General features: G+C 33.4%; 4 protein-coding genes across 4 annotated transcripts; 3 read left to right on the plus strand and 1 right to left on the minus strand.

Moving 5' to 3' along the window:
• The first annotated feature begins 815 nt into the window (after nt 1–815).
• On the plus strand, nt 816–1,996 carry LOC106760444 (protein FAR-RED IMPAIRED RESPONSE 1-like). Its single transcript, XM_014643875.1, has 2 exons — nt 816–1,407; nt 1,458–1,996. The coding sequence occupies exons 1-2, from the start codon at nt 816–818 to the stop codon at nt 1,994–1,996; spliced, it is 1,131 nt and encodes a 376-aa protein (XP_014499361.1).
• A 5,142-nt stretch (nt 1,997–7,138) lies between these two features.
• On the plus strand, nt 7,139–12,209 carry LOC106760445 (glycine dehydrogenase (decarboxylating), mitochondrial-like). The gene is made up of 15 exons (XM_014643876.2): nt 7,139–8,329; nt 8,956–9,201; nt 9,282–9,359; nt 9,455–9,555; nt 9,639–9,834; nt 9,920–10,045; nt 10,194–10,379; nt 10,505–10,618; nt 10,783–10,935; nt 11,049–11,237; nt 11,317–11,394; nt 11,480–11,605; nt 11,684–11,782; nt 11,872–11,989; nt 12,068–12,209. The coding sequence occupies exons 1-15, from the start codon at nt 7,139–7,141 to the stop codon at nt 12,160–12,162; spliced, it is 3,096 nt and encodes a 1,031-aa protein (XP_014499362.1). The 3' UTR covers nt 12,163–12,209.
• Nucleotides 12,210–14,835: 2,626 nt separating this feature from the next.
• Nucleotides 14,836–16,847, minus strand: LOC106760446 (transcription factor MYBS3-like). The gene is made up of 2 exons (XM_014643877.2): nt 16,553–16,847; nt 14,836–15,204 (listed from the first exon to the last, which is right to left on the minus strand). Exons 1-2 carry the CDS (start codon nt 16,833–16,835, stop codon nt 14,894–14,896), a joined length of 594 nt encoding a protein of 197 aa, XP_014499363.1. The 5' UTR covers nt 16,836–16,847; the 3' UTR covers nt 14,836–14,893.
• A 3,316-nt stretch (nt 16,848–20,163) lies between these two features.
• LOC106761693 (abscisic acid receptor PYL2-like) lies at nt 20,164–21,458 on the plus strand. The gene has a single exon (XM_014645263.2). It carries the CDS (start codon nt 20,462–20,464, stop codon nt 21,146–21,148), a length of 687 nt encoding a protein of 228 aa, XP_014500749.2. The 5' UTR covers nt 20,164–20,461; the 3' UTR covers nt 21,149–21,458.
• The last annotated feature ends 78 nt before the right edge of the window (nt 21,459–21,536 follow it).

Below are 21,536 nucleotides of genomic sequence, written 5' to 3' on the forward strand. Positions count from 1 at the left end.
TATATATATATATATATATATATATATATATATATATATATATATATATATATATATATATATATATATATATATATATATATATACATACACATGAAAATAATAATATAATATTTAGTTAAAGTAATATATATACATGAAAAAAAAATAATATAATAATTAGTTTAATTTCTTTAAGAAGAAACATAAAATAATATTATATTAGATTCATGGTGCCTGACGCGGAGATATTTGTACCAAGTAATAAACATATAATAATATTATATTAATTTGAAATGACCTTGCATGTTTAAAACGCTTAATGGGCTTATAATGCATTTAATGTTCAACCCTTGGAGCCGTTGCACTTTCCCGCCATCTCACCAACTTACATTAAATGCCCTGAACCGGCAGCTTCCTTCTCTCTATGAACGTTTGTTAGGCATTGAAGAAGACCATTTAAGGTTGCACGGTGGACCTTGGTAAGGTTATTCAATGCCATTTATTTCATCGGTTGTGAATGCACCTACCATTTTTGTAAGTTCATCATTGAATGATTTCAACTGTTAAACATTATATTATACAATTTTTAATTGTTTATGATGGAATGAATAAATTCTTTTTTACATTTTTAATATTCGGACCATGGAAATACACCATATTTATTATGTTTTGTTTTGTTCTCATTTGGTTCTGAACATTTTTGGTGTACTAAAACAGTATTTATTGTTATAATGTGTTTTAATGTTATGTTTGTTTCCATTCACCTTTGATGTGTATCTGATTTTTGGACTAGGTGTAAGAATTGGGTGTCGATGTGACAAAATATTCACACAATGTCGTTGGAACAAGTTACTTGTGAGGTGAACAACGACTCCATTGACAATGTCAATGATATTGTCCCTAAACTTCATATGTGGTTTGATACAATTGAAGAGGTCAAAACTTTTTACACAGACTACGTTGTGAAGTGCGGTTTTGGTGTTCGAATAAGGACCTCTAAGAGAAGCAAGAACAACGAGTTAAACTTCATGAAATTAGTGTGTTGTAGGGAAGGGAAATACATATCTCCCATTGCTCCAGAATTGAAAACTCAGCCAAGTCAAAAAACTGAATGTCCTGCTGGCATAACAGTTGCTATGAAAGAAGGAAGATGGCAGGTGAGAACAGTTGTTATTGAACACAGCCATGACATGTGTCCGAATAACTCCAACCTCATACGTGGTAATCGAAGACTTAATATGCATGCAAAGCACACCCTTAATATGAATGATGATGCTGGTGTTCGCATTAACAAAAGTTTCGTATCTTTGGTTAATGATGCCGGTGGATTTGAAAAGATACAATTCCTGGAACGTGACGCCCGCAATTACATTGGCCAACAACGAAGGACTCTTTGTAAGAAAGGAGATGGCCAAGCACTACTAGGTACTTTTCAAGAATGAGAGAATTAAACAATGATTTCTTCTATGATATAGAAATGGACGACCATAACCGAATATGTAGTGTGTTTTGGGCCGACGCACAAAGTCGTGCAGCTTGTGCAGATTTTGGTGATGTTGTGTCGTTTGACACAACCTACCTAACAAACAAATACGACATGCCTTTTGCACCGTTTGTTGGGGTTAACCATCATGGTCATTCCATATTACTTGGGTGTGCTTTGATTTCAACTGAGGACACTTCAACATTCACATGGCTATTTTCGTCTTGGCTTAGATGTATGTCAAACAAGGCTCCTCAAGGTATCGTCACTAACCAATGCAAGGCAATGTCCAATGCCATTGAAGTTGTCTTTCCAAACACAACATATCGTTGGTGCTTGTGGCACATAATGAAAAAAATACCTGAGAAGATGCAAGCCTACAAACATTATGGTGCAATCAAAAGCGAACTAAAAAGGCTTGTGTATGAGACAGTTACTGATAAAGACTTTGAGTTAGGGTGGGGAAATTTAATTTCATGTCATGGGTTAGCGAACAATGAATGGCTAAATTCATTGTATGCAGATAGATAAAGGTGGGTTCCTTGTTATATGAGACATCAATTTTGGGCGGGAATGTCAACTACACAACGAAGTGAGGGCATGAATGCATTCTTTGATGGATACATAAATTCAAGTACAACACTGCAACAATTTTTCCATCAATATGAGAATGCCTTACGACAAAAGGCGCAAAAAGAAACTGAAGCTGATTTTTGTTCAATGAATACGACCCTACCATGTGGATCTCAATCTCTTATTGAAAGACAATATCAAAGGGAGTACACACAGGCAAAATTTATAGAAGTCCAAAAGGAATTTCGATCACGCATGAACTGCTTTGTTAAAAACATGACAAAAGAAGGTACTACTAGTAGGTACACTATTAAAGAAGAGTTCATTTGGGAGGGTGAGTGTGGTTCAAAAATTCATGTAGTAGATTTTGATTGTGTTACAAACGACACTCATTGCAGTTGCCAACTATTTGAGTTTAGAGGAATATTGTGTCGACACTCGTTATTGGTCCTAGGGCAGGAAGATGTCAGTAAAGTACCCCCAAAATACGTCTTGCGACGGTGGAGCAAAAACGTACGTAGAAGACATACTCTCATTAAAGCATCTTACACCAATAACATTGAAGATCCTAAGATGCAAAGGTACCAAGCTTTATGTAAGTGGTTTTATGACATAGTCGAGGTTGCTTGTGATTCTGAGACTGCATCTCAGAAGTTGCTTTCGGATTTAAACTCTATAGGCACAAATTTGGGGGTATCTACATCAACATTGACGTTGGTGAATCATGATGGATCTCACATGAGTGCACATCCGTATTGTAGTCAAGAGGTAGGACCAAGATCTGAAATTGACAGCTTTATTGTTCACAGTCCAGTAGCTGTCAAACGCAAAGGTCGACCAAGGACAAAAAGATTGCAATCAACTGTTGAAAAAATTGCAAAAAAAAAAAAATATTCCCGAGGAACTAAAAGCAAATATAGAAGGACTGATAATGTGAGTAATATTTACTTTCTTTTCATGTGTTTTTGGGTACTATTATTACTTCTTATATTTTTCATTCAATCGTTAACTAATACTATTATTATTACTTCTTATATTTTTCATTCAATCGTTAAGTAATACTATTATTTCAGGAACCAAGTAACTGTGACATAACACACATCCATAATGTTGAGGAACTTCCAAGTCAGGATATGTTTCAATCTCAAGTCACCCAAATGAATTTCATGTCCTTATTGACATCTGGAGAGTACGCTGTTGATACTCTTGATGTGTCACCAATCACTTATACCCACCTTTGAGTCAACCACTTTTTGAAATAAAGAATTTTTTGAGGTATGTACGTAGTTGAATATGATGTTTGGATTTAATTGACATTTATAGGTTTTAGATTTATTACTTGATTGGAGTCTATCTATTTTCTCAGTATGTTACAATGACATATAATTATTTTTTTCCAATTTGATTATTTAACATACAAAGATTAGTACGTACACATGTAGGTTGTAAAACGTAGTTAATTGGAAGGTTCACTCATTTTCCACCCACTTCATTTGTAAATTTAACGTTTGAGTGTCCAACATTTGACACGTTTTCAAGTAATTAATAATGTAATAAATGGAGTTCAAACGGTTGAAAACATTTATTGTTTTTATTCAAAGGATTGAAAACCGCCCACCTACCTTCAAAAGCAATGAATGTAGGTTATTTTTTTGGTTCTCCCCCAGATTGACACGTTCTGCTATCCTTGAATATGTAACTAATGGGTATTGAGAATGTTGAAAAAATGTATTGTTTTGTTGAAGGGATTGTAACCCAACGGACCTCAACCCAATGCCATGAATGCAACCTAATTATGACCCCATTTGAATTGTGTTTGACGGGTTTTTTTAGGGAGTTATCATCAACACTCCTCATTCTTTATATAAATGTTTAACATGCAGGCCTCTGCAGAATTAAAAGAGGCAAATATTTAGATTTTGCATTTTGAATGAATGGCTGCATCAACCTCGGTGGGAACATCAACAATCTTGTGGAAATTTGGATCCATCCACTTAACTCATCGGGTAAGGATGTTGTTGTTAATTACTTAACTTTGATGAATGTTACCTCATGTAAATTACAACTTGTTCAGGACTTTGGATACGTGGATAGGCACTTTGTTGTGGCATTTCAAAATGAATTAGGACCGACTTGGTCGTTGTTGGACAACAATGGTCACACCCATGTTGTCACTTATAACATGGATACCATCCATCCTAGAATAACTAAAGGGTGGGCTGAAATGAAAATCATATACCCTCATAGGTTGAATGATGCACATATAAGCTTCGAATATGTCGGTAATAACAATTTCAATATCACAATATATTTTGGCGCTTGCTCCAAAGAAAATAGGGAATCATTCATTCATGTTTCTACCACATATCCTGATACGTCTCTATTTGCGGTGAAGTTGACAAAATCACAGGCACAAGGAAGTCATTTGGTACGTGATGAATACAAAATATTTTGTTAATGAAATCATCACAAAATTGACGTCATTTGATTTATATTTGTTATTGGACAGGACTTGCAAAGTGCATTTGGAAATTTGATCAAAGACCAAAGGCTTGACAGAGGTCTTCCTCCTTGGACACAAAGATGGAGTCTTGTGCAAGGATGGAAGTAATTTTGCACAGAATATGGCTTGAAGGAGGGAGATGTTCTCGTGTTCGAGGTTGAAAATTGTGGAATTGATGATTTAATAGTTGAAGTTTATATTAATAGATGTCCGTGTAATGTAATAGATCCAATTTCAGTGTAAACCACAAAGTACATCATGAATTTAAGGTCATGTTTTTCATTATTTATGTTGGAATGACACTAAAGTGAATCTAAGATTTAAAATATAAAGAAGCAGTTAGTCTCGTTTTAGGGCACAGTAGTAAAGTAAAAAGAAGGTGGGCTTTAATTTAGTTCAGTACAACCAATATCTAGAAAGTATAGCTAAACTACGGAATATGCTATCTCTGGCGCAGATGGACGCCAAGGAATTTGATGACAAATATTCTAAGGCTGAAATCGAATAAAAAAGGCTAAGGCAAGAACTTGGCCAATTGGAAGCTCAGAAAGATCCTCGTCTTCTTAAACATAAGCAAACTCTTGAAAAGATCTTTCTTCTGGAAGCCAGGATACCCCATGCTAAGGAGAATTTCCGGATGTTAAGTGAGCAACTTGGAAGAGCAGAAGCAGAAATTAAAGCACTGAGAAAAAAACTTGCTGAATTGACTGAAGACAAACAATCTTTAGCTCTACTTCACCATCGATGCTTGGAGAAATTATCTAAAATGAAGAATGAAATTTCACGTGTCTAAGAAACATACAAACCCATGTGCTGGATGCTCCTAACTTCACAAATGTACCGAGGGAGGGTACATTTAGTGTTGTATCAAGGATCTCCCTCCATATTTCATAGATTTAACACAATAACAGAAAAAATTGAAATATATCTTAATTATTAAAGAACAGAACACAATGGGAACAGAGAAGACTTAGCATAAATGATTTTGAATGTCCATCAAACATAAAAGATTAAGCACCCCATATATCAAATGAATTGAGGAAACAGAACTGAATAAACCAACTCCACAAACTCAAGCACATGAGAAATTTTTGCAATGAACTTAAAAAGTGAAGACTCACCTGGATTAGGGTTTAGGGTTCTGCCGTCGAGCAAATGGAACCGCGATTCTTGGTGGATGGAAGATGGCGGACGGGCGGACGGTGTCCCACAACGGCAGTGCGGCGGCAGTCTTCCCGGTGAGCACGAAATGGTCAGAGGGCGGGTTTGCGAAATGGGTTTGCGAAATGGGATTGCGAAATGTGGTTCGAAATCCTTATCAGATTCAAATTTCAGAATAAATGAAACATTTCTCTCTCTGCCACACGTCAACATCTCAGTTCATCTTCAAAATCTTGTAACTTTCTCTCTCTTTGCCACGTGGACGAATAAAATTTTGACACATGTGGCGTGTCTAATGTTGTTCAAATGTATTGTTCATATATCATTTTCCTTAAAAAAAAAATATAAATCATACATATACAGTATTCATATTTATCTGTGTAATTTACAGTGCAATGTAACATTAAATCCATGACTTAATTAGTTACAATATAAGTATGTAATATAATTTAAAATCGTGAACATTATTGATTGATGTTTAATTTAATGTGTTTATTTTATATCGATAATTTTCAAATATTCTTGTGCATCGCATGACACGAACTATACTAATCAAATAGATAGAGATACTGAATATGAAAAAAAAAATGCTAAAATTTGCAAACAATATTTTACGATCTTTTTAAATTTCTCAATAAGCTACAGATTTTTTTATTTTTTTTTATTTCAACATTTGGGAATTAAATTGAAGAACGACAAATCATCGGTGAAGTAGATGATTGTTTTAGGAAAAAAAACAATTTTTTTTACAATTTTTTTCAATGCATAGATGACAATTTATGATTGGTTCGTTTTAAATATTTTTTTAAAAATAAATTCAAACAGACCAATAAAATGACAACACGTATTTTATTATAAAAAAAATTGTTAAAATATCATTTTTATTTTTTTATTCAGCGATACTGTGAACCTTTTAATTATATTTACTAAGAAAAGATATGAGCGTTTGACCAGAAATAAAAGTCAAAGAGTGACCGAAGTGAAAATGTGGGAATTTCTTTAGCTTTTACCTCTCCACCGTGAGATTAATCCGAAGGTCATCACTGTTGCTTGAGAAAGAAACTTGATGCAGATGATCCATGTTATTTATATTGTCCATTTACGAGCAATGGTTTCACATAATGGAGCATTCAACAATTTGTAAATGTTGTCTCTGAATCAAGAATCAAGATCTCCCAATCCAATTGCGATGCTTTTCATCATCATGTTCTTGTTCACAGCCGCATGAACACTACGAGAGACATGTGTTATCACCGACCAAACCACTTATTCTAATCTTCACTTCCAATTCAAAATTCAACCTTTGAATGTGATGAAACCTGGGTGGTGTTTTTCCAACACACTCACACTGTTGCATTAAGACTCTCTCCAACGTATACCTAGAATCATAGACAAAACAAGATCACCCCAATCCTATCTCCCTTTCCCACATTCAAATGGAACGTGCACGGAGGCTAGCAAATAGGGCAATTCTAAAGAGGCTGGTTTCTTCGACGAAGGATCATTCCCATTCACGGCGTCTGTCATATGTTTCTCTTTCCTTTGCAAGAACCAAACAAGAAAATTTGATCGGAAACAACAGACACCATGCAAGCAATGTAACATCTCGATCCATTTCAGTGGAGGCACTCAAGCCCAGCGACAGGCTCCCTCGACGTCACAACTCTGCCACATCAGATGAGCTAACCAAAATGGCCCAGACATGCGGCTTCGACAACGTCAACTCCCTCATCGACGCCACCATTCCCAAATCCATCCGTCGGAAAGAAATGTCGTTCAACACCTTCGATGAGGGACTCACAGAGTCCGAAATGATGTTGCACATGAGGAGCTTGGAATCAAAGAACAAATGCTTCAAGTCCTACATCGGGATGGGGTACTACAACACGCACGTGCCACCCGTGATCTTGCGCAACATCATGGAGAACCCCGCGTGGTACACTCAGTATACTCCCTACCAGGCTGAGATCTCTCAGGGTCGTCTCGAGTCCCTCATGAATTACCAAACCATGGTCGCAGATCTCACCGCTCTTCCAATGTCCAACTCTTCGTTGCTCGATGAAGGAACTGCGGCTGCTGAAGCAATGTCGATGTGTAACAACATTCACAGGGGGAAGAGGAAGACCTTTGCCATAGCCAATAACTGTCACCCTCAAACTATTGATATTTGCATGACTAGAGCAACTGGTTTCGGGATTAAAGTTGTTGTTGTGGATGTTAACGATGTGGATTACGGATCCGGTGATGTTTGTGGAGTTCTTGTTCAGTATCCGGGGACTGAGGGTGAGGTTTTGGACTATGGGGAGTTTGTTAAGGAGGCTCATTCACATGGAGTTAAGGTTGTTATGGCGTCTGATTTGTTGGCTCTAACTATGTTGAAGCCTCCTGGGGAATTTGGGGTGGACATTGTTGTTGGGTCAACTCAGAGGTTTGGTGTTCCAATGGGTTATGGGGGTCCACATGCTGCGTTCCTTGCCACATCACAAGAGTATAAAAGGTTGGCACCTGGAAGGATCATTGGTCTCAGTGTTGATTCTTGTGGAAAGTCGGCTTTGAGAATGGCCTTGCAAACTAGGGAGCAGCATATCCGCAGAGACAAGGCCACCAGCAACATTTGCACTGCTCAGGTAACACCCTCGTTCTTCTCCCTCATTTGGTTTAATCAAATGATTTCAGTTTGGACAAATATAAACTTAGACTCCATTCTGGAGTGTATTATGATGAGAGCGAGAGAGAAATAGGAAGAAAAAGAACAGGCAAGTGAGAAAGTGACACGTATGAGAAATGATATAATGGGAAAGAAAGAGAGAATGAGATAAAAATGATCTAGAAGATAAAACGAGGAGATAGAAGAAAGAGATAATCAACTTCTATCATAATTTTAGGATGAATGTAAGAAGAAAAGAAAAAGGATAAAAGCAGAAATTGACATATATGAAGCATATGATAAGTGGTGCCACAGAAAAGGAAAAAAAGAAGTTATATATGGAGTTGAAACCAGATGGCAGAGAAACTCAGTTAACGTTTATAACATCTCGGTATTATTTTATTACCCGTGGTGGCTTGTGGAGGGCAAAAAACTGCTGACGGTTTTTAATTTCTAAATTTTCACTTACCATTTCAATAATTTTCATTTGAATAACTTGCTAGGAATAGACAAATGTCATTGCTGCATTAATGTATTTTTGGGGCCGTGTTTCGGTCTTGCTTTAGTTAACTGATTTTGTTTGATGATTGTTGTTTCTATATTCAGGCATTGCTTGCAAACATGGCTGCTATGTATGCTGTGTATCATGGACCTGAAGGACTTAAAACCATTGCCCAACGAGTTCATGGCCTTGCTGGGGTCTTTGCCCTGGGATTGAAGAAACTTGGTACCGTGGAAGTTCAGGACCATCCCTTCTTTGATACTGTGAAAATTAAGACCACCAATGCTCAAGAAATTGCTGATGTTGCTCACAAAAATGAAATAAATTTGCGTGTGGTTGATGGGAACACAGTGAGTGTTACTTTTTATTGCATCAAATCAACTGCGTTTGTTTTCATGTCTTTGGATCATTAAGTTTTTGTGCTTTTCAGATCACTGTTGCCTTTGATGAAACAACAACCTTGGAGGATGTTGATAACCTTTTCAAAGTTTTTTCTAATGGCAAGCGTGTAAGCTTTCTTACGTATGCAATGTTCATAGTGTTCAATTTTATCATTACTCATTACCGTAAGAACGTCTAAAACTTTAATTAATTTTTGTGCAGGTATCCTTCACAGCTACCTCCCTTGCACCAGAAGTTCAGATTGCAATTCCTTCAGGACTAATTAGGAAGAGTCCTTATCTAACACACCCTATCTTTAACATGTAAATCCCTTTGAGCATAAGTTGAATTCAAGCCATTATATTGTGGAAGCTTTAAGATGTATATTTCATTTGCCCTTGAATAGGTACCACACTGAGCATGAAATGCTCAGATACATTCATAGGCTACAATCGAAAGATCTTTCATTGTGCCATAGTATGATCCCATTGGGATCTTGTACAATGAAATTGAATGCAACCACTGAAATGATGCCTGTGACATGGCCTAACTTTGCTAACATTCACCCTTTTGCACCAATCGAACAGGCTCAAGGTTATCAGGTACATGCAAGGCTAAATATAATAAAAGTTATTTAAATTAATAATAAATTTTTCTGTGTCTAAACACGCAAATTTGGTACACCAGGAAATGTTCAAAAATTTGGGTAGCTTGTTGTGTGCAATCACTGGGTTTGACTCTTTCTCCTTGCAACCTAATGCGGGTGCGGCTGGAGAATACGCTGGATTGATGGTTATTCGGGCATATCATTTGGTATGCTGGCTCAGTCAGCATTATGAACTTGTTTGCAATCTACTGTGATTTACTTTGTTGTATGCAGTGTCTTCCATTACATTATTTACATTGATATTCTAAAATTTGTGTGATGCGTACTTATTTTACAAATTCGACAAAACTGTAGGCAAGAGGAGACCACCACCGCAATATTTGCATTATACCAGTGTCTGCACACGGTACGAATCCTGCCAGTGCTGCTATGTGTGGAATGAAAATTGTATCGATCGGAACTGATTCCAAGGGAAACATCAATATTGAAGAGTTGAGGAAGGCTGCTGAAACACACAAGAACAACTTATCTACACTTATGGTACAACTTGCTTCATGTTTTTGAATTTTACTTGCTCTGTTTCGATTTACTTTGAGCTTGGAGGAACATTTTGGTCAATTTTGTATTTAAACATTCATTTGTGTTGGTTTTCTTATAAATCGTAGGTAACATATCCTTCAACTCACGGTGTTTACGAAGAAGGTATTGATGAGATATGCAAGATTATTCATGATAACGGAGGACAAGTATATATGGATGGTGCTAACATGAATGCACAGGTTTGTCTTTATGCACATTTTTGTCTTCTACGGAAATATTTTCAATCATATTACCGTGCAAGATTAGGCAGTATACAAACTAGTAATTTTGTTGATAGTTTGAGTAATTTTCAAAATGAGATTAGTTATCAAATAGTATTTGGTGATTTGCTTCGTGTTTACAGGTGGGACTTACAAGCCCAGGTTGGATTGGAGCAGATGTTTGCCATCTGAATCTCCACAAGACATTTTGCATCCCTCATGGAGGAGGTGGCCCTGGCATGGGTCCTATTGGAGTAAAGAAACACTTGGCACCATTTTTACCTTCACATCCAGTGGTAATAATCTTTGTTCTCCATGACATGTATAAATTACATATCACAGAAAAAATCATCTTTAACTTTGTGTTGCACTTTTTCTTTGTAATCAATGATTTGTTACATATTTAAAGGTTCCCACTGGTGGCATTCCTGCTCCTGACAAGAGACAACCGGTTGGTACCATCTCTGCAGCACCATGGGGCTCAGCTCTGATATTGCCTATCTCATACTCTTACATAGCCATGATGGGTTCTAAAGGACTCACCGAAGCGTCAAAAACAGCAATTTTGAAGGCAAACTATATGGCAAAACGATTGGAGGTTTGTGCAACGTTTCAACGATTGCATTTCCATGCGTTTTCGTTCACATTTCAACTTAATTATACTTGTAATTTTACAGACTCATTACCCTGTTCTTTACCGTGGAACGAATGGAACTGTTGCTCATGAATTCATCATTGACTTAAGAGGCTTTAAGGTAGGTCCCATTTGTTACTGTGAATTTTTTTCAACCAATTTGAATTATTGGCTATCTGCTTAATAGCAAACTATGCTTACGACAGAACACTACTGGGATAGAACCTGAGGATGTTGCAAAGCGGCTTATAGACTATGGCTTCCATGGACCCACAATGTCATTTCCTGTGTCTGGCACACTTATGATTGAACCCACTGAAAGTGAAAGCAAGGTATGCTGCTTAATAGGAAACTAATGGCCTTCCTTTTTCTACTTTCTATCATGTAACTTTTTATTCAATTCGTTGCAGGCTGAGTTAGACAGGTTTTGTGATGCTCTTATTTCCATTCGGCAAGAAATTGCTGAGATTGAGAATGGAAAGGCTGACAAGAACAACAATGTACTGAAGGTATGAGTTTGGTTTTTGGCTCTTGTTTATTCTTCTCCATTCATATATATTTACTCACAGTCTCAATTTATCTAAAATATTTTATGCAGGGTGCCCCTCACCCACCATCACTGCTCATGGCAGATGCATGGACAAAACCTTACTCTCGAGAATATGCAGCCTTCCCAGCTTCCTGGCTTCGTTTTTCCAAGTTCTGGCCTTCCACTGGTATGACACCATTTCCATAATTAACCTACCACAATTTACCTTTCTTGTGAGCCTATTTTCTAAAGTTGGGTGTATCAGGACGTATTGATAATGTGTACGGTGACCGGAACTTGGTTTGCACCCTTCCCCCAGAATCAAAGGTTGCTGAAGAACGAGCTACCACAACAACGTAATCTTATTTCATTCTTATTTATTCATACAATGTATATAAACTCTTCCTACTATAGAGTTATTGCTGCTTCATCGCATCATAATGATGATAATGTAACTTTCTTTAAGTAAATCTGTTCAAAAGCTTCCATTTAAGTTTTTGAATCATTGAAGATTAGAATGAAATAATTGCTATTTAAATGCTTTCATTTTCGAATATATATATATATATATAATCGTCTTTTATCCTGATATCGCCTTTGTTTTTTTCTTTGTGAAATAACTTTATTAAGGATTTTAAATAAAAATTTAAAGTAGACAAAAAATCTGGTGAACTCGAAAAGGGAATTTCGAAAAACCCTTCAGGTTCAACTGATAAACCTGTCAAATATGTTTAATAATGGTTTTTTCCCAAATAAATTAATATGGTAGAAAAATAATAATAATAGAACAAAATCAAAGTTGAGGCAAGGACATAACATCACACGTCTCCGTTTTATAATTTGGAATAAATGTCAATCTTTTCTCTTATCCACCTAACGATATTGTACAGACTAATTACAATAACAATATTTTATATATATATATATATATATATATATATATATATATATATATATTTTGGTGTATAGTAATTTTTATGATTATTATTAATTATTGAATAATTTTGAATCAATCGTAATAAAGTTAAAATTTTGTTAAAAAATATTGACAAAAATATTTTAATTAATTATGACGGTCAAAAATGAGTTGATGCATTTTAATGACTTATTATGGATTCAACTAACAATAAATAATTTCTTAATCTTAAAATTGTTTTATTTTTTTAATTTACTTTGTATCTTTACTGAAGTACAATCAAAATAAATTGTTTAAACTCTTTCTTTTTAGGGTTAAATATGTTTTTAGTTCCTATACTTGGGAACAATTTTGGTTTTAGTCCATCTTTTAAATTAAGGTACAATATAACCTTTAACTTTATAAAATTCTGGTTTTAGTTTTTTTTTACCAAATTATTTTAACTTTATTTGTTGTTTTAATTAATTATAACATTTGGATTGTTTACATTGTTTGACACATTTTTGTTTCAATATTAACCGATAAACTTGTTTGAAACGGCAAATAAAGTTAAAAAAATTTGGTAAAAAAGACTAAAATCAGATTTTTCTAAAGTTGAAGACTAAATTGTACCTTAGTTTAAAAGAGAAACTAAAACGAAAATCGCCCCAAAATATAGAGACTAAAAACATATTTAATCCTTATTTTTACAACAACATAATCAAAATGATCACTTATTTTACATAAAGATATTAATGGAAAAATTATACCGCTATTATTGAATAATATTCTAATTTAAAAAAAAATCAAATTATCAATCTAATGATTAAAAGTAGAAAATAATTATAATAAAAAATTTATAGAAAAAGATTAAAAAAATCAATAAAAATTGGTAGGTTACGAAATAATTTATCTTCAACTTGACTTGAAGCTCCTTCAATATATGGGTTAAGTGAGTTTTTTCGAAACAAAAAATTAATTTTTTTCAATTCAACTTAACTTAAATTTATAATGAATTAATCTTTACTTATTTTAACATCTCTAAAATTAATTGTTATGTAACTCTAAATTTATTTTAATTATTTTTTTAGATTATATATGTAAGTAAATTTTTTTTTATAGGTTGTAATCCAATAAATGTTTAATTATATTTAAAATAATATATTATTTGTCAAAATAAAGTAGCATAAGAAACTCAGTACTCTGTTTCAATTTTCTAAATGAAACTTTATAAACTTTTTATTTTTAATTTAGTTTGTTGGGATACTTAATTTTTTATATTTTAAAACGTTCTCCAGGGCCGGCTTGATTTTCAAAACAAAATTGTACTAAGTAGAAAAAAAATTAGTCATTTCAGATTTAATTTTTGTTTCTCGACAATTTTTTTTCTCCTCACTAAAAACAATCAAAAGATATAACTGTTTTTTATTTCTTATTTAAGCTATATTTTTCTGTCTTGCTTCTCCACATCACTACTCTTACTATATCATATTCCACCGTAACTTCTATCATTATTATTTACGTATTAATTAATTAATTTGAATTTTATTAAGATAATTAATATATAAAAAAGTGTTACAGTAAAATTCATATTATTCATATAAAAAAGTGTTACAATAAAAAAGTGTTCTGTGGCATAAGTGGAAGATTTTTCTTGATGCTATTTAATTCTTATTATTATAAGGTAAGAATATATAAGGTAAGTGACATTAATAAGTCACTATTTTAAGCTGAGCATAGTGGTAAACAAAGAATTAAATTGGATTAAAGAGTTAAACATGTTTTTATAGTCTTTTAATTTTTAATTATTTTTTTTTCAAAATTTTAGATTAATTTAGTTTTATACTTTTAAAAATATGTATAAATTTAGATATTTTAATCATTATTTGATGTTTTAAATATTTTATTTAAATTAATGAAAGCGAAAATATGTCTAATATAAATAATTCATATTAAATATGTTTCAAATTTTAAATAAAACTAACATAATTTAATTAAAATGATTAAATTTGTATATTTTTAAATTAAGAAATTAAAATTTAAAAAAGAAGTAATTTTAATTTTCATTTAAAATTAAAAGAAATAAAAAGTTATTTAATCCTAAAAGAAAGTGGCATAATAAATAGTATTGAGGTGAGAAAAAGTAGATATTGCACATATAGAGAAGTTAATATATATGACACAGAAACTGAAAAATCATGCATCTGCTATATATAGCTCCAATGGCGTGGGAGTTGCGAGTTTGAGTTCTAAATCTGGGTGTGGCATCGGAGCAGTGCAATTAGATGAAGATGAAGTGGAAGTTGAAGAGGAAGGGAGCTGGAACAAGGTACGAGGGTGTTTTGTTTTGTGAGATTGTCGGAGAAAATACTTCTGTGCATGACTTGCAACTTGCACAGGTGTTCTTGTTTTGACAAAACTTTTCGATATGTCTCTCCAGTTTCCCTTCCCCAGCTTCTGTAGCCCTAAGAGAAACACCCTGTGTTCTTCCTCTGTCCATGCCACACCTGAACATTTTCTTACAAACCATCTTGAGTGGATTTTGATATTTTAACAACACTTTTTAATAACTTTTTTTAATTTATTTTAAAAAAAAATATTTAAAATAAATCAATGATAAACTACATGTATACACGATAAAAAATATTAAAGAAAATTGTTAAAATAATTTCTTCCATATATTTATTTATGTAAAACAATATTTATTCTATATACATTATACAATACTTTCACTTTAGATATGTCAGAAATTCTTTATGTAATTAAAATTACGCCCACTTGTTTAACTTTAAAAAAAGAACTGATTTACTTTCTTCAAAAAATTTATTCACCTTTTAATTTTAAAATAAAAACTTTTTTCTTTTATGTTTTTGATGAAATATTTTGTGTACTGTCTATAATTTTCAATAACGTAATAATATTACTCCTCTTATTTTATTCATAAAAAAATATATATTTTTACTTTTTTAAATTTTATTTTCGATTTTTATTCAAATTTTAGTCAATGTGATATTTTTAAATAAAATGTGTCAAAGTGTCACTTTATTAAAAATATAAAGCAAGTGAGTATTATTTTATTATAAAAATGAATTGTGATTATTTATTTAAAAAAACTATTAATAACGTAAATGGTACTTTATTAAAATGATTTGAGTGATTAATGTCTACTTTAAAAAGGAAATAAGTACAATTATTGAGCTAACCTGAAATGGAAATAAGTACAATTTCCTTTTTTACTTTTTAAAGAGTTTACTTAAATTATTTTTTTTAAAAAAAGAAACACATATAAGAAGAACAACTACTGTTTTAGAATTGAAGTTAATTAAAATTTCAAATTCAAAGAAAAAAAAACTAAAATAAGTAAAAAATCATTTATTTTAAGAGTAATATTTACTTATATTTAAAAGTCTCCATAATTGTTTTCTTTATGTTTTTCCAACCACATAACTCATTCTACCTTATCTTAATTTTTCTCTTTTTGGACTTTTAATAAAAAAAAAAGAAAAAAAAAGAGACTATGTAGTTATTATTCATTAAAAGTTGGTTTATATTTAAAATTTATCTTCTAATATAATATTATAGAATACCATAAATTCATTAAAAGAGTTATCTATAGTATTACGTACGAAGTTTATTTGCATGTGATATTCAACTAAATAAGTGATGAAATTACAGTATTAAAGTGAGTGCAAATTTCAACTTCTCACAAAGCTAACTTCATTCTCTGATATCATTTTATAAAAGCGAAAATAAACATATCAAAAATTGATAACAATGATTTCAAAGAAGTATACACATGATTTTCTCCTGAAAACAAATGGAAATAAAAATAACAGATGAAGTGAGAAAAATAACCTTTTTTTGTGTCTTGAATTCTCGATAGGAGGGTGTTGGCAGTGAGTAAGTAAGCATCTGAATTTTGATTTTGATCACGAAAGGAAGGAGATAAAGAGAAGAAGTGGTTGGTCATGGCAGAATATGAAGGTGAAGAAAAGGAAACAGTAGAAGATGAAGAAGAAGAAGAAATGTCAAGCTGCACTCCAAAGAGCTTCAGGTATCCGTGACCGAGAGGACTTTTACAAGTCCTTGAATTGTGACCTAATTTTCCACAATATGAACATTTTCTGGCTATTCCCATTTCTTAAACTTATCAAACATGCTACCTAATGGAGACCAGAAACACACACAGAGACAGGAATATATATAGTCAGAAATGAGAAGAAAAAGGCATAGAAATGATAGATTTATTTGCATTAATTGTGCGGTCTTTGGTGGCGCTATTGTTAACGTGCAAAGTGGGAGGAAAAAGGTTGAATATTGGAGTAAAAAATAGCAACAGAACATAGTTTTTTTGTTGGGAGCTTTTTCCAACCCAAGGTTTTGCAGTTAAAACCAAAAACAGAAAGAAATCGAAGAACTCTCTTTAAACTATAATTGGACAACCTTATAAAAAGCTTGTCCTTGATTAATACATAATCAAATTATGTTGTCAAGTGGCACCTTAGGAGTGCGGGATCAAGAGAATTATTCTTCCTTCCATGCTTGCACTACATCACCCATCACCTGGGAATAGTAATATCCGTACATTAAAATATAATAAAGGTACGTTCCATTTTTTTTATAAACAACTTATTAATTATGCTTGATTAGTCACTCACAAGTTTTTAGCCTTTGTATGTTTACTTGTATTTTTGGTTTATATATTTTACAAAATCTGCTATTTTAATCTTTAAGTTTTTTTTTTATTTATAATTGATGTGATATTTTCAACATCCATTCCACTTCTCATAACATAATTTTCAGCTTAAACAATCATTTACCTCTCTTTTTCTTTAACTTTTTTAAATTAAAAAAAAATCAGTAGTAATATTGACTAGTGAGAATTTGAGTTCCAAAAACCGAATTCTCAACTAATGATGAACAACAAATAAATTTAGTTTGGAAATTAAAGTAGAAGGAGATGTAGTTGTTCCCTTCAGAAATAAGAGTTTAAACCAAGTCTTTGAGTCATTATAATTATATTACTCATTATAATTATTTATTATTTAATATTAAGTTTTTTTTTTTAATTATGTCTAATAGTCACACTATATATTTATAATGGAAGTGAGCCCATTTATAGTTAGTGAATATGGGCCTGGCCTTTCGACATGCATGGAGTAGAGTGAGAGAGCACAGTAAACAAACATGTCCATGTCTCATCTATGATCAACCATTTCTCATTTTTAATCACATGTAATAACATCAACATAAAAACAAAACATTATACTGCAACAACAAAAACATAACACAATTTTGTTGCTCATAACATAATGAATGTGGGTCAGAGTTCGTTAAAGAACTCACATGAACCGCGTATCTCCATCTCAGCCTTTTCCTTTTCATCGATTGCGACTACTTCCATGTTCTATCACCTCTTTTGCGTTCAAATTTTTATTTTTACTTTTTCGTAAAATATAATAGATCAAAAACATATAAATAATATTTTCAAAATTATGTAACTGGTGATGTTAGTACGGGTTTGACTTTACGGATTGGTAAATTAAATGAATTGAATGGTTCATTTAATTACATATTTTCTTTTAAAAGAATTACAAATTTTTTTATAATTTAAATTTAAATAAATTTTATTTTAAAATGATGTTAAATAAAAAGACAATTTAAAGAAAAAAATATCATCCAATCTAAATATAATAAGAAACAAATATAAAAAATAAATAAATAAGTTTTTAATATTGTGTTATCGAATTATAATATTAAAGGATAAATTTATAATATTTTGTTTTTTTAAAACATTTTTTTCTTTATTTCAATGTACAATACAATAAAAAATAGGTTTAATAGGTTCGAAGGTCCCTATATTTAGAGGTTTGTTTTAATTAGGTCCTCTAATTTTTGAAGTGATCAATTAGGTCCCTAATTTTGTCAATTTGAATCAATAAAAGTCTTTCTGTTAAATGCCGTTAACGTCGTGAAGTTTTTGAACATGTGACAAGCTGACGTTTCCAGGTGGCATCGTTTCAAGTACATGTGACAAGCTGACGTTTCCAGGTGGCATCGTTTCAAGTGCATAGGTGGATTATAAAAGGGTGAAATCCCTTTTAATTTAGGGATTTCACCTTCAAATATACCTTTTTATAATCCACCTATGCACTTGAAACGGTGCCACCTGAAAGCGTCCGCGTGCCACATGTTCAAAAACTTCACGGCGTTAACTACATTTAACGGAAAGACTTTTATTTATTCAAATTGACAAAATTAGGGACCTAATTGATCACTTTCAAAATTGGAGGACCCAATTGAAATAAATCCCAAAATATAAGGACCTCTGAACCTATTAAACCTAAAAAATATTAACTAATAATATTAAAATACAAAATAATAAATAATTAAACTAAATTAGGTGGCTTGGTAAATCAACCTGACTCACCATGGATTCAATTCGAGTGAACTGAATTCTAAATGGGTCACGTTAAAAATTGATCTGTATCAATTTTTTTTTAGTGTTGATCCCTCCACCTCCCCAAATACTTCCTCCACCTCCACATTATTTTTTTTATTCCTAAAACACCCTACCTTAATTTAATTTTATTTTTTTAAATCTTAATTCTCCTACACCCCCTCACCTCCTCCTCATCCATGTTCACTGCAAATGATTATTCAATTTTATTTATTATATCTATATTTTATATATATTTAACAAAAACGTTTTATCAAATAACTAAACATTTAAAGCATCTTGAACCAAATAATTTATACACTTCCAAATGCCAAACAGAGGTATATTCTAACTTAGCGTCTACTCTTCAATTGGCACAATGAATAATCAAAAGGGTGATTTCCTCCGACGGCAATGGCATCTCATGACGTCGCCATCAGCCTCCGATGGCAAGGACGTTAGCACGATTCATGGAGGGATGGCAGGGACAAGCTCCAACACCTCAACCTCCTCGTCGTGTTCCTCCACTCCTAGGCGCACTCCCATGCGACTAGCTTCGATGCGCTCATCCAACTCGCCAAGTCGCCTACAAAAATTCCTAAAATTGACGTCAAACAGAGTTATACGACGGTGTTGTTGTACTCCTCCTGCAAGTCCAAGTATGGAAGGTACGGGACATTTGCAAAACTATGTGATGTGAGGATGTGGGTCACAGATGGTGATATCCGTTTTAAAAACCAACGGATAATCACATCCGTTAGTGAAAGATAAAAATAGAAGAAGAAAGTATAGGAAGTATTGTGGGGAGATGGAGGGAGCAACGTCCATTTTTTTTTTTCAAATCCAACTCTATCCAAACTCATAATAGATAGAGTGCAAATTATAACTTATTATGACAGTGTAAAATAATTGATTTCATAAATTATAAAAATCCGATTGTAAGTTGGTGTTTTTTTTTCTATTTACTTTCATCAGAACCATTATAAATAATTAATATTTAATGGGTAATAAATAAATAAATGGAGGGGTAAATTCAAATTGAAATTTATTTTCTCACCTTCTATGACCTAATTACTAATTATTTGTTGAAATGGAGACTATTTGACGGGTTGTACACTAAAGTCACCTTTTTTTTTTTGGAATGTTATTATTTTAGCCTACAGAGTTCATAATATATAAATTTAGAAAAAGATAAAGAAAAAAAAAAGTGGAGGGCATATCTGTCTAAAAGAAAAGAGGCATAGTAAAGTAAGGGCGAAAGATAAATAAGAGTCACGTCAGGAAACGTGTTGTTGGATTTGACGTTCACTATTCATCTGGTTTTCATGAATGAAGACGAAGAAGAAGAAGAACACCAACATCCTTTCCCTTCGTTACAGTACGAAACGCTCTCAAAAAACCAGACACACAAAGCAAAGCCAAAAGGTCAAATCAAAAGAAAACTAACCGTTATGGCTTCAGAAGCACTGCTTCAGCTAGGTCTAACCCTAGAGGAATTCACCGAACTGGAGAGCACCATCAACACGCACCACAAGTTCGCGCCATCCCCCAAAATCTGCACCTCCATCATAGCGCAGCGTATCGAGGCTCCCGCGCACACGGTCTGGCCCCTCGTTCGAAGCTTCGACAACCCGCAGAAGTACAAGCACTTCATCAAGAGCTGCAACATGCGCTCCGGCGACGGCGGCGTCGGCAGCATCCGGGAGGTCACCGTCGTGTCCGGTCTCCCTGCCTCCACCAGCACCGAGCGCCTCGAGATTCTCGACGACGTCAACCACCTTCTCAGCTTCCGCGTGGTCGGCGGCGAGCACAGGCTCCACAACTACCGCTCCGTGACGTCGGTGAACGAGTTCAACAAGGACGGTAAGGTTTACACCGTTGTGTTGGAATCCTACGTTGTGGACATTCCCGAAGGGAACACCGGAGTGGATACCAAGATGTTTGTGGACACCGTCGTTAAGCTTAACCTTCAGAAACTTGGGGAGGTTGCCATGGCTACCATTCTGCACTGATCAACTTCAATATCACTCTCACACTACCTTCACTTCATTCCTACCTTAGTTACTATATATTGAAAGTATATTATTGGGCCGATTCTGGAAGCCCAGCCCACTTCCCTTTAGCCTCTTTATTTACCTTTTGTTTTTTACCTTTTTGCTGTAACATATACATACAAAAACATTTTTCAGTTTTCCTCTCTGTGATTCACGTCAGACACAAAAAGGGGTTTTATCCTTTTTCATTTTCACTGTTCGTCTTCTTCATCTTTTGCCTGTAAGTGTCAGCATCTCATTTCCTTTCTTCCTTCTCATCTATTAACTACATTTCTTTTACTATGAATTACATTGTTTTCGTTTTGATTGTGTGTTACTCTGACAACTGCATATACCATTATAATAT

This window comes from Vigna radiata, chromosome 5 (genome assembly GCF_000741045.1).
Source record: "Vigna radiata var. radiata cultivar VC1973A chromosome 5, Vradiata_ver6, whole genome shotgun sequence".
In the NCBI taxonomy this organism is placed as follows: domain Eukaryota; kingdom Viridiplantae; phylum Streptophyta; class Magnoliopsida; order Fabales; family Fabaceae; genus Vigna; species Vigna radiata.

Excerpts from the sequence above, each read along its gene's own strand:
- LOC106760444 (XM_014643875.1), top strand. The coding sequence starts at position 816 with ATGTCGTTGGAACAAGTTACTTGTGAGGTGAACAACGACTCCATTGAC. Across the intron at positions 1,408-1,457 it reads AGATGGCCAAGCACTACTAG|AAATGGACGACCATAACCGA; the intron begins GTACTTTTCAAG and ends TCTATGATATAG.
- LOC106760445 (XM_014643876.2), top strand. The coding sequence starts at position 7,139 with ATGGAACGTGCACGGAGGCTAGCAAATAGGGCAATTCTAAAGAGGCTG. Across the intron at positions 9,360-9,454 it reads TTTTTTCTAATGGCAAGCGT|GTATCCTTCACAGCTACCTC; the intron begins GTAAGCTTTCTT and ends ATTTTTGTGCAG. Across the intron at positions 10,936-11,048 it reads TTTTACCTTCACATCCAGTG|GTTCCCACTGGTGGCATTCC; the intron begins GTAATAATCTTT and ends ACATATTTAAAG.
- LOC106760446 (XM_014643877.2), bottom strand. The coding sequence starts at position 16,835 with ATGGGAATAGCCAGAAAATGTTCATATTGTGGAAAATTAGGTCACAAT. Across the intron at positions 15,205-16,552 it reads AATTCAAGACACAAAAAAAG|GTGTGGCATGGACAGAGGAA; the intron begins GTTATTTTTCTC and ends GAAAATGTTCAG.
- LOC106761693 (XM_014645263.2), top strand. The coding sequence starts at position 20,462 with ATGAATGAAGACGAAGAAGAAGAAGAACACCAACATCCTTTCCCTTCG.